At 53.6% G+C, this 12,694-nt stretch overlaps 4 protein-coding genes across 4 annotated transcripts; 3 read left to right on the top strand and 1 right to left on the bottom strand.

Annotated features, from left to right (window-relative positions):
• Nucleotides 1–1,682: 1,682 nt before the first annotated feature.
• Nucleotides 1,683–4,385, top strand: SPBR_02339 (uncharacterized protein; the record flags this gene model as incomplete). The annotated part of the gene is made up of 1 exon (XM_040760642.1): nt 1,683–4,385. The coding sequence occupies one exon, from the start codon at nt 1,683–1,685 to the stop codon at nt 4,383–4,385; it is 2,703 nt and encodes a 900-aa protein (XP_040620543.1).
• Nucleotides 4,386–4,738: 353 nt separating this feature from the next.
• SPBR_03310 (uncharacterized protein) lies at nt 4,739–5,227 on the bottom strand (the record flags this gene model as incomplete). The annotated part of the gene is made up of 1 exon (XM_040761613.1): nt 4,739–5,227. One exon carries the CDS (start codon nt 5,225–5,227, stop codon nt 4,739–4,741), a length of 489 nt encoding a protein of 162 aa, XP_040620542.1.
• A 1,688-nt stretch (nt 5,228–6,915) lies between these two features.
• SPBR_02530 (ATP-binding protein cassette, sub-family F, member 2) lies at nt 6,916–8,882 on the top strand (the record flags this gene model as incomplete). Its single annotated transcript, XM_040760833.1, has 2 exons — nt 6,916–7,515; nt 7,614–8,882. The coding sequence occupies 2 exons, from the start codon at nt 6,916–6,918 to the stop codon at nt 8,880–8,882; spliced, it is 1,869 nt and encodes a 622-aa protein (XP_040620541.1).
• A 2,620-nt stretch (nt 8,883–11,502) lies between these two features.
• SPBR_03105 (uncharacterized protein) lies at nt 11,503–12,415 on the top strand (the record flags this gene model as incomplete). The annotated part of the gene is made up of 2 exons (XM_040761408.1): nt 11,503–12,111; nt 12,368–12,415. The coding sequence occupies 2 exons, from the start codon at nt 11,503–11,505 to the stop codon at nt 12,413–12,415; spliced, it is 657 nt and encodes a 218-aa protein (XP_040620540.1).
• Between the last annotated feature and the right edge of the window lie 279 nt (nt 12,416–12,694).

Genomic DNA, 12,694 nt, shown 5'->3' with positions numbered 1-12,694 from the left:
CAACGTCCACCAACCGATGCAAGCCATTAATTGGCTCAGAGTGGGCGGGGCATCTTCGACGCAAAACGAAAAATCCATCGAAAAGGTCGATAAAGACAACATAGCATTTGTCGACTTTGCCATCCAATCTAAGGCTGTAACACCCACCCCCCATGATCTGTGCCGAAATGCTCCCAGTGTTTCCAATCGGCAGGCTACACACCACTAATTATTGTCATCGAGATCGAGCTTGAATTCCTTCCTTACGGCGTACAAACAGCATCAACAACCGGCATTCCAGGGTTCCTTGATGCAGGCCTCTATTTGTTGTTGGCCATGCTTTTGGTAGACATCAACTGTCAGTGTCGAATCGCCTGTGACGCTCGACATTCTTGCAGTTCTTTAAGTTGTGATTAAAGACTTTCCATCGCAAAACTTTCCACGAGACAGGGATCCTGGTATGAAGACGAAGGGGGGCTGGTTACATTCAACAGTGACTTTTACTGGGCCATTGAGAAGCAACGAGCCACCGCGATTGGTCCGGATACAATGGTCCTTTTCGGCCCAGAGACATGAAGCCCCTCGTTTGAGAGTACATCCCAAGATCCAGTCAGAAGGCTGGAATGGTTTGAAGGCCAAGGGTGGTGCTGAAAAGGTATTGAGAACCCCAACATACCCACCTGCCCCCGCTCAAAGAACAGGCCTGCATCCCGGCAGCTCAGGTCTCCAAAGTACCTGGCAGAATTTGACAGTTGCCAATGCGGAACCGTTACAAGATGCTTCGAAAATCCAATTGCTGCTGTTCCAACAAGTATGCGGCGTATTACAAGGTCGTCTGGTCGTCTACTGTGGTACTCTGTTTGTCCTACACAACAGAAGTTCCCCTCCTCTCATGTGCTTGGCATCGCCAAAGGTGGCCGCTGCCATGTTTTTCCCTCGAGTTCGGAGGAGTGGCCTCCCCACTGTCTCGATTCTCCAAGCCCACTTGCTCGTCTGCTTTTATTCTGGCTTCTCACAGCGGCTTATCCGCTGCCCCAAGTCCAGAGATGACGCCAGAACCATTATCGTGGAGCTAAAGCAGGGTCTCTGGCATTGAATGGAGTCTGTCAAGACAGAATGTTGAGTAGGCGACACACCACAGCCACCCACATATGCCGTCGTAGCCGCTCCAGTGCAGTTGTCACACAAACCCCAGCTGTCCACAGTTCGTCTGGGGGCAAGCAGGTGATCGGTGATGAGCGTTTTGGAAAGACCAGTCCAGATTGTGTTGTATTGTGTTTTTGGGCTTTGCTTATTCCGCTCTGGTCTCACCCCTAACCCCCCCACCATGCCTTTCACTTTCTATCCCCTCTCTGCGGTCCCTGCAAAAGGCGCGATGGCGACGATGGCTCTCGCTGTTGTTGGTTATCTGCTGCGTTGTTTCGTGTTGATTTATTTTGTTCAGTTAAACTGCCGGAACCTTTTTATCCACTTCCTTAACAACCTCAACCCATATCGTCAAAAGCTAACTTTACCGGGCTAAAAACGAAAAGGCATTGTAACAATTTATTGAACACAAAACATCACAGCCACGACAGGCACCAGTTTCCGCCGTTCTTTCTATTCGTACATCAGTGTTCGTCTCGATTCTGCCGCCACGCTGGATCGGCTTACGTCTTTTCCACCGCCTCACTGCCTCTCTGAGGCAACCGGTTGTCCAAACAATGTTGGCACCGTCGGCGTCAGATGATAGTTCCGCTTCGATGCCCAATGCCGCCCTCGACATGGCCTCCTCCAAAGAGGGCACACCAATATTTACCGACGGTAGCGATATCGATGTCTGCGAAATATTCGACCTGTCCCCCGTCGCATCCGCCATCCTCTCCCCTACGTTTCAAATCGTGCGCGCCTCGCGAAGCTTTCTTGCTGTCCTGGGGCTCGAAACGAAGAACTGCGTTGGCCGCGACATTCTTGTCGCAATCGAAGACCAGGTTCTTCTGTCCAACAACGATCGCGTCCGTATCAAGACTATCTTGCAGGCATCAATCAACCTGCGTGCAGTACAGACACTGTCAGGACGCAACACCTCGACGGGCGCTGCCGTGACTGGCTTAGGCGTGGACCTGGCCTGGAGCCTCCGCACCATCCCCGTATTCCGCAACGATGTTCCGTATTCGGTGGTCTTGGAATGGACACACACCCAGTCGACCTCGACCTCTCCCACAGTGGAACCCATGCCGTCACTGCCCCCGACCGTGCCTCCTTTAACCGTTCCTCTTGCAGGCGAAGCGCAGTCGACATTTATACCAGAACCAGATTATCATAGTTTGGCGAGCGACACCTCCATCGACGAGGCGTTCGGCATCCTTGTCCGTTCTGTCAAAGACTACGCCATCTTCTTGATCGACACCGAAGGCTACATTATGACCTGGAACGCCGGCGCTGAGATGAACAAAGGCTACACCAAGAAGGAAATCATCGGCAAGCATTTTTCCATTTTCTATGGCCCCAAGGACATTGCCGACAACAAACCCCAGAGAGAACTGGAGGACTGTCTCCGCTATGGCCGTATCGAGGACGAGGGCTGGCGTTTCCGCAAGGATGGGAGCCGGTTCTGGGCCAACGTCACCATCACGGCCATCTACAAGGATGGAGTGCACGTGGGATTTGGCAAGGTGACCCGCAACATGACGGAGCGCCGCGCCGCCGAGGTCCGAGTGCTTGCCGCATACGAGGAGAGCGCAAAGCTGAAGTCTGATTTCGTCGCCAACATGTCCCACGAGATCCGCACGCCGATGCACGGCATGCTGTCGGCATGCAGTCTGCTCCTTGACACTGTGTTGACACCCGAACAACGCGAAATTGCGAGCATCATCGACGAATCCGGCCAAGTACTGTTGCATGTCATCAACGACATCCTGGACTATTCCAAGCTCGCATCTGGCAGCTTCTCAATCCATACCGACATAGTCGGCATCGGCAGTATTGTCACATCGGTTGTTCGCAGTATCGAACCGACATTGCAGCCGGACGTCCGACTGCAGTTGGCACTTGCCAGCGATTTGCCTCGAGCTGTGCAGGGAGACCCACTACGATATCGTCAAATCGTACAAAACATCGTTGGCAACGCCAAAAAGTTTACAGATAAGGGAATTATCCGAGTGGCCGTAACTGTTCAGGACCAAGACGAAGACACCTTCACCATACACACCAGAGTCACGGACTCTGGCATCGGAATTCCAAAAAACGCATCTCACAGCCTCTTTATGCCATTTACGCAGGTCGACACCACAACCAAGAAGAGGTTCCAGGGCACAGGGCTTGGCTTATCCATTTGCAAGTCTCTTGTCGAACTGATGGGTGGCACCATTGGGTTTACACCGAATCCAGACGGGCACGGATGCATTTTCTGGTTTTCCATCAGGTTCCTGAAGATCAAGAGCCTGTCCCAACTGAACATGACCGACGTGGAAGTGAAGACCAATAAGCGGCTTTCACACAGGGGCGCATTGACGCCGCCAGGGCAAGAACTGGCACAATTCGAGCTTGAAAAGGCACAGACCATCCCACCTCCGCTAGAAAGAATTGCCAAGAAGGTCGGCCTGTCAAAGGCCGAAGTGGCCTCGGGCTCGGGCTTCGATCTCATCGAAGATGATGGAGATACCAGTCCTCTGCCGGGTGGAGAAATTGTTTTGTCTCCCGAGGTGTCATCCGATTCAGTACAGTCAGACTTTTCATCACCAATAACTACTCCGCCGAACGAAGGAACGTCGCCGCCTCCAGCGGAAGCACCCCTTCCCGAATCGAAAGCATCGCCAGTCTCAAACGTGGACAACTATAGCACGCCCCAGTCCCCGCAATCCCCAGCTGAAACCATCACGCCCATATCATCCACCTCCTTACCCGCCCTCACCATCCCTCTCATGGATCTTTTATCTTCATCAACCCGCGGTAACAAGTCTATTGACCTGAGCACTCTACCCGAAGATCCTCAAGCTCGACTTCAAATCGAATTTGAGCAAAACGTTGCTCTTTTGCGCAAACGTGCTCCTGGAAAACGTCTTTTGGTTGCAGAAGACAACACCACCAACCAACGTATCCTCCTCCGCATCCTTGCCTCATTCGGCTTCGATACAGATTGCGTCACTGTTGCCTCGGACGGGTCACAGGCCGTCAAACATGTTATCGAACGACCCAAAGATTTTGACCTTTGCTTCATGGACATTAGTATGCCTGTGATGGACGGTCATGAGGCTACAGTACAGATCAGAAAAAACGGTATTCAGCTAGCAATCATCGCCATGACAGCGTACGCCCTGAAGGGTGACCGTGAACAGTGCCTGGCGTTCGGCATGGACGACTACATTTCCAAGCCTGTCAACAAACGCGTGCTGGTCGACAAAATCCTGACTTGGCTTCCTGCTTGAGTGCCGACGCTAAATTGGCGACACGCAGTGCGTGCTCAAACTTGTCTTGACATGCATGATTTTGTTTTGTGATATGTTTCTGTCCACATTACGCGTTGGACTGTTGACAGACTCAAACTGGTCGGATCCATTTTCCTTGAGACGACTTATTTTATAGTTTTTATTTCATATTCTTGCCTCTTCGCAAGGTACAGCTCCTAGGGCCCAGAGCATCCAGAATGTTTCTCTGATGCGCACATTGGCACATCACGCGATCTAGTATCTGTACAATAAATACGATACCCCCTGAATTTAATTAATGAATACTTCTATCCTTTCAAATATCCCATCTTTGGTGATCTGCTGTCTTGGTTTCAGTCCCCACCAGCAACACGAAATCGCACGCAGTCATCCTGAGCGCCACGTTGGGCCACCGGCATGAGCACGGGTTGGTGGTTTTGGGCTGCAATCATGGTGCACACCCGATATGAGCCTGCCGGCAGACCCCCAGGGACGGTCGTCTGCAACCGCCCATCGGCTGTGACCGGGTCATCGACACCTTTAAAGAAGACAAACGACGACGGGTCTGGTACATGCGCAAGGGCATCCGCTGCTTCGCCTGAGATTCCAGTACCTGCCAAGGCCTGCACAGTGATGTGGCAATGTCCATAGATATCGCCGTGCTCATCGAGGTCCTGGGGCGCCGTGTAGTAGTTGGACAGCGGGTTTACGAGGTGGCCCGCCCGCAGATGCACCGTCTGGATGACAATGTCGAACGTGGTGTGTGCGGGCAGCGTGGCATTCCAGGCCGGCGCCGTGATCAGCGACGCCACCATATTCGTCTTGGCCGGTAGCCGGCCCATTGGTATACCGTTGCATGACGAAGTCGACAGCTGCCGACCGTTTGTCAGACGCAGCCCAGCACAGACATTGATAAAGTTGGCGTCGTCACTGTATTTTGTGAGTAGTCCATCACGGATTTTGCAACTTTGCCAGTATTGGATTAGGGCTTACACCTTCGAGGCTGTCTGACCATCGTAGATGCCATTGGTTCCCTCTTCCTGGCCGGTGAGGGTGCTGGCTGTTTGGACAGCGTCTGGAGATAGGCAATGTGTGCTGTTGACTTTTCCAATATGTTGCTGATGGACGACAGGCTGCGGTCCCGAAATATCGCGCTGTCCAACCACAACTCCAAGAACAGAATGGCTCAGGGCCAACATAGTCACCGAGAAGAGCATATCAGCACATGCATCCAAGTACAACTTTTCTGGATGTGTCAGAAACCATGCTGGTATCTACAAAGGCGATCTGTCGAATTGTCTCGCTCGGCATCCCTTATACACTTCCATTCCAGGTCCAAAAAATTGCCGGTCTCGGCAAAAGTAGGATGCACTTCATAATTCATTTCATACGCTGCAGATTAGGATAATAGTGTTGCGTAGGCTATTTAATTCATTCTACATATTAACGAATCTCATCAATAGTCGCAGTGACTGCCCTTGCTTTTCTGTTTACTTATTATTTTCAAATTTAATACATGGGAGAGTTTGTGGCACTGACATGTAGTACTGGGCCTGCACACATTTTAATGATCTAAGGATTTTATTATGATAATATTTCAGATTCGATATGGTCTCTTATATTTTCTTGTAAATTTATTTATATTTTACTTATATATTATATTTTTACTGAGGAATAAATCCTCAAACAAGTAAATTGATAGAGCTTGTGAATCAAATTAAATTGATAAAAAAAAAAAAAAAAACAGATCAGAAAACAAGTGCTCTTTTATTTTACTGACATCAATACTATGCGTTGTTCTGCTACCCCCCAAAACAAATGTATCGTTGTACTGAAACACATACAAAGCTAGCTCTAATAACCAGCTAACTATAGGCGATAGCCGAAATAGGCAGTGCTGATGCTTCGACCTCGTAAAGTATACTCTGTAAAGGCTACAAGAAGTCAAAAATAGACGAGTTCAGTGAAAGTCAGCGTCCTCAAGTCCATACCGACGAGCTGGAGGCAAATTTGGGCACAGAGGCAAACAAGAGCTGCCTACACAATAGAGGCTTGGCTTGTGAAAACACGTGACCTGTGACGTATTATCGCATTGTGCACCGTATTAATGACTAAATAGGTTTTAGGCATGCAGTTGGTAAAGGTTGGTAGGGATGGAAGGCGGATTATGAAAACTCTTACTGGAGCGGCCAGTGTGACCCCACCAAGTTTCCAAGGTTTTCACTAACAAAAAAAAAAAAAAATCGCTAGGGAACGAAAACCCCGCCACGGCCAACAAAGATCCAATCCTCTACTATCTTTCTTCCTCTCTATCGCCTCTACGTGTTTGCTGTTTTCGACCCTACGGCATCACTTTTCCTTCGTTATTTCTTTCTCATTTTACGTCCTCGTCTTTTTATTCGACATATTCTGATTTTCTGTTCGAAATCGGAAAAGTAAAGAGACTCGACTTTACGATCCGCCTCCACCCGTTTCCCTCCTCCTTTCTCCCTCATCTCTAACAACGACAAACCCCCCCGACCTGCCCAACATGGTTTCCGCCTCCAAGGAGAAGAGACTCGCAAAGAAGGCCGCCGATGGTGGCGGCAAGAAGACGGTCGCTTCGCGGTCCAAGGCCGGTTCCAAGACCGCTAGCACTGCGACCTCCTCGGTGAACGGCGACGAGGTCGACGCCGACGCCAACGCGATTGTCAACGACCCCGATGAGGTGAAGCGGTTGGCTGCACAGATGGACAAGCACGGCCTGTCGGACCGCGTGACGACGGGTGTGCTGGCTTCGACGTCTACCAGCCGTGACGTCAAGATCACGAGCACCAGTCTGGTGTTCCACGGCCGCGTCCTCATCACAGACTCGACGCTCGAGCTCACATACGGCAGACGCTACGGCCTGCTGGGCGAGAACGGCTGCGGCAAGTCTACGCTGATGAAGGCCATTGACGCGCGCGAGTTCCCCATCCCCGAGTTTGTCGACATCTACCTGCTCAACGAAGGCGCGCCGCCGAGCGAGCTGGGCGCCCTCGAGTGGGTCGTCAAGGAGGCCGAGAACGAGCTGGAGCGTCTCGACAAGCTGGCCGAGAAGCTGCTGGAGGATGAGGGCCCCGAGAGCCCGGTGCTGCTGGATCTGTACGATGTACGTGGACGGCCCTGATGGGGAGGGATACTGCACTGTCTCCACTCTTTTGTCCCCCTTTTTTTGCATTCATCTTCCAGTACTAACCTACCCAACAGCATATGGAGAAGATGGACCCCTCGACATTCGGCACGCGTGCCTCGCTCATTCTGACGGGCCTGGGCTTCAACAAGCAGACGATCAACAAGAAGACCAAGGACATGTCCGGTGGTTGGCGGATGCGCGTGGCGCTGGCCAAGGCGCTGTTCGTCAAGCCGTCGCTGCTGCTGCTGGACGACCCGACGGCCCATTTGGACCTGGAGGCCTGTGTGTGGCTGGAGGAGTACCTGAAGAAGTGGGAGCGCACGCTGGTGCTGGTGTCGCACTCGCAGGACTTCCTCAACGGCGTGTGCACGACCATGATTGACATGCGCGAGAAGAAGCTGATGTACTTTGGTGGCAACTACGACTCGTACGTGAAGACGCGGACGGAGCAGGAGACCAACCAGATGAAAGCCTACACGAAGCAGCAGGAGGAGATTGTGCACATCAAGAAGTTCATTGCCAGCGCCGGTACCTACGCCAACCTGGTGCGCCAGGCCAAGTCGCGGCAGAAGATTCTCGACAAGATGGAGGCCGACGGCTTCATCCAGCCCGTGGTGCAGGACCGCGTGTTCACGTTCCGCTTCGCCGACGTCGAGAAGCTGCCGCCGCCGGTGCTGTCGTTTGACAACGTCACGTTCTCGTACTCGGGCGACCCCAAGGACGACCTGTACCGCAACATTGACCTGGGCTTCGACATGGACTCGCGCACGGCCCTGGTGGGCCCCAACGGCGTGGGCAAGTCGACGCTGCTGCGCCTGATGACGGGCGCGCTGAGCCCGACGGAGGGGTCGGTGTCGCGGCACACGCACCTCAAGCTCGGCCTGTATTCGCAGCACTCGGCCGAGCAGCTCGACATGACCAAGTCGGCGCTCGACTTTGTGCGCGAGAAGTACCGCGAGAAGTCGCAGGACTACCAGTACTGGCGCCAGCAGCTGGGCAAGTACGGCCTGTCGGGCGAGGCGCAGACGGCGCTGATCGGCACCCTGTCCGAGGGCCAGAAGAGCCGCATCGTGTTCGCGCTGCTGGCCATTGAGGGCCCCAACATGCTGCTGCTGGACGAGCCGACCAACGGCCTCGACATCCCGACCATTGACAGTCTCGCCGAAGCCATCAACGCCTTCACGGGCGGTGTGATTGTCGTCAGCCACGATTTCCGTCTGCTGGACAAGATTGCCAAGCAGATCCTGGTGTGCGAGAACCGGACCATCCGGACATGGGACGGCAGCATCTCGGAGTACAAGAACTACCTGCGGAAAAAGATGATCAGCGCCGGTGCTGTGTAAATGGGAGTTCTTGATCGGGGTCGGACAATCCACCAAAAAATATTATAGAGCGGGAAAAGACACAACACCAAGAATAATTTGGACGGGTTGTTTTATTTTTAGTTTATTTATTTCACTTTGCATCCATGTTTCCTCTTTTTGTCGTTTGCCTCGACACCATGTCCGTCGGCAAGGCGATGGTTATTTTCTTGTTCCCAGTGACTGGTTTTTTTTACAGAAATAGAGTCTAGTTTGAGAAATGAAAGATTTGAAGAACAAAAACGATGAAAAACCGCAAAAAAAAAAAAAAAAAAAAAACAACAAACGGCATGTCCCGATCGGCATAAACAGCCGTGATTTGGGCACAGTGCGTAGTTCGTCGGCGTGCGAGTTTCACTTACTCAGTTCACGAAATGGCGTAACCCCTACGATCAGATGGAGCCGATGACGATAACTGCGACTAAGTCCGGGGCGCTTCAGGAGGCTTTGCCAACGTTTCTTTTGATCGCCATTTGCCCTGAAAAACGGGCGCTGACGGATGCCCCAGAGTCGCACGGTCCGCACTCGCAGTGAGCTGTTTGCAGGTGCGTTGTCAGGCTTTTCTCGCTGCCACTGGAACCTGTTTGATATAAATAGCGTTTTAAAAGTTGGACGATTCCATTAAAGCTACAACGCCGTGTCATGTCCTTTTCTCGTGCGGTTATGCTGGTCCGCCAGTCCTGGCGTTTCGCATCCAGGCCGTGGGCTACAAAAGGTAGTGTATTTCATCGTACTCTGTATGCCGTAGTCCTTGACGTGGCCTTGTTCATCTTCAACATCCCATTCGATGGCGAAGTACACGAGCAGGCCCATGCGGTTGGTTGCTGCTGCGGGCAACAATGAAAGGTGAGCGTGTACTCCGTAGCTCGTACTTTGTGGTTCCATTGAGTGTCACATGATGTCTGCGATTTAAGTGGTGATGATTGGTGTACGTAGGGCAAGAGTGATGCAAAAGTGGGTAGATGTGAGTCGTGTGGCGGCAATCAGACAGCAAAATGGAGAATGAGCGGAAAGGACAACATTGAAACCGACACGGCAGTCGCGGTTGGGGCCAGGCCACAGACGTGGCAGGAAGAGCTGTGGTGAAGTGGATCGCCTTGGCCCGAGTGACGACGCGGCAAGATGCTGGGAAGCGAGCGAGCGAGGGAAGGTGCAAGGGAGGGCGAATAAGGAAAAGAGGGCTCAGAGGGCAAGAGACAAATATTGGCCACTTCTGGCTTCCTTCCTTCTGGCAGCATCGCCCTCTGCTCATTCTCGTCGTTTATCGACAAATTCCGAAAGAAGAAAGGGGCGATGCACTAGCGTGGTGCCAGGCTGAGGGGAGAGAACCGAACGGCCTGGAACACTGGAGACTGCCATTGGTCGAGGAGCCGGGGAGCGCGGCCGCCCCAGAGGATCCAGCGAGACCCAGAAGGCACAAAATCGCAACTCTGAGGGAACGGTAAGATGGGGGGGGGGAAGGGGGGGGGGGGGGCGCAAGGCCGCGGAGGAGAACATACGAAGTACAAGCACAGAGGAAGAGGGACCCCAAGTACAGGGCCACACGGAGGGAGGCACAGCAGACCGGCGTTGAGAAGGATACTTTGTCGCAAAAGGACGTAATCATGGAGAGAACGGACAAAGACACATCGCAGGCGAGCCAGATGTCCAAGTACGTCGAAAGGTGGACGAGAATAGGGGATGACAAAGGAAACAGAAAAGAGCTCTCGACTCATGTGGGTTGCAACGGGCGGGACCGAAGGGAGACATCGTGTAAGCGCGGAATCTGCACACAAACGCAAGTACTTCTACTCCGGAGCGAGCCAGAATCATTCGCAGGATAGAGCAACACAATAAAGCCGTTGAGCGAAAGAGGGAAAAAAGGAAAAAAAAAAAAAAGGACTCGCCGAGCAAAGGCGCACCAAAAATGGGCGTCACTCGTTCTCGAGTCTGGGTTTCCACCGCCGTCACCTAATTTCCATCTCATCCTCCATCCGTCATCCGCTCCATCCTGCCATTGTCATCCCCATCTCCCCAATCTGTCCCACCACCCCGTCCACGATCGCCATCGCCATCACCACGCACATCGCCGCTGGCTCGACTGCCATTTTCGCATCGACATCGACGCCCACGATCTCGCTGTCCTGTCATCGTGACTTTTTGAGCCCAGGTGTGTTGGAACTGCGTCATTTTGACGGATTTGGGACTGTCGGACCTCTACTCTCGACTTTCGCGGGCTTCTCGCGCTGTCCTGTTTCTCCTGGTCTCCATCGCTTCGCGCATCGACACCACCAGCACGACAAGCGCACAAATTCGGTACAGCGCATGCGCACCCTTCGCTAGGCACCCGGCCCACCCTCACCCGCGCTTTTCGCCTGGCAAAACCCGACACCGATGCGCTCAGCAGAGGATCTCGGCGGCCTTCCTTTTCTTCCCTTTTTCGTCTTCTTCTGTTTCTTTTGTGTCCCTCTTGTCTTCCTATCGTCTCTGTCTTGTTAGAGCTTGTTTGCGGGCTTCTGTCGTACTTGGCTGCACCAGAACCGCATCCAGCACCAGCCAACATCTGCCAACGTTCTCGCCCGGTGATGACAGACCAAAACAGCACGAGATACATAGATACATCATGGACCACTCCAGCAGCTTCCACTCGACCGTGTTGGGTCGCTCGTCCGACAACGACGGCGCCACCAACGGCAGCAGCGGCGACAACGACCGCACGCGGCGGCGCGCCATTGACATCCTCAACCCCGAGCCCGAGCCTGCCGCATCGCCCGCTTCCTACCCGTCGCGGCACCAGCACCAGCACCAGCACCAACACTCACATTCCTATGCCTCGTCGACGGCCTCCTCCCCCCATCGCGCCCACGACAGCTTTGCGCTGCGCTCGCCCAGCAAATCGGACGTCCGTCCACTGGCGTCGCCCAGCGCCCGCCACGCCTCGCCAGCCTCGGTCGGTCCGACGGTGAACAATCTGCTCAACAACAGTCCCCCGTTGCAGCATCGGCCGGTGCCGTCGTCCGTGTCGCGCTCGCGCTCGCCGCACCTTGCGCCGCCGCCGGGCGCGTCTGCCGCGTCGACACCGTATTCGGCCCACGGCGACGCGCCGTCTGCGCAACCGCTGTCCGGCAAATTCTACGACCCGACTACCGACACCACATCCGCGACCGGCGCTGCGTCATTGGCCGCCGACCGTCACAACGTGGAGTCGCGTGTCCGGCGTCCCGACAGCCCGGTGAGTTTCTTTTGCGCGTGTCTTTGTCTTTATTTTCCTTCTTGTCCGGTGTCTCTGTAACCTGCCCGTCCCAAACCTTCCTCGTCTCCTTTCCCCGTCCTTCTTATTTTTCTGGATGGGCGCAGTACTCCCATTGCGTTTATGTTCGTCGCGTCCGGACTTCTCTGGGTTGCTTGCTCTGTCTGCTCCTTCTCGCGCTTGCTCTCCGGTGTTAGTCGGCAGCCCGAATGCCCGGACACGAATGCGTTTTGGCCAGGCCCAAGCCGATCCTGCATCGGTTTTGTTGGCCGACGCCAATTTGTGATCTTTTGTGTGGCTTTGCCTGTCATTTTTTGTGTGTGGTTGCTCCTTCCTCGTGCTTTGCCGTCTGTTGTGGCTCTTTCTGCGTTCGCGCGCCTGGCGCCTGACGCCTGACGCATTGCGCTTTCCTTATGCCTACGCCCTTTGTCTCATCATCCATGACCGCGCAGCTCCGTCTCCAAAATTTCTCCTGTCGCTTTTTGGCCCTTATTTTCCTTCTCTCCCTTACGCTCCCTTTTTCTCGTCCGCCACGCCTCCACTTAATCATTGGCTCAATTGTTCG

The sequence above is a fragment of the Sporothrix brasiliensis genome, assembly GCF_000820605.1.
Source record: "Sporothrix brasiliensis 5110 chromosome Unknown Cont17, whole genome shotgun sequence".
NCBI classification, from domain to species: domain Eukaryota; kingdom Fungi; phylum Ascomycota; class Sordariomycetes; order Ophiostomatales; family Ophiostomataceae; genus Sporothrix; species Sporothrix brasiliensis.
This window is presented reverse-complemented; position numbering and strand designations above follow the sequence as displayed.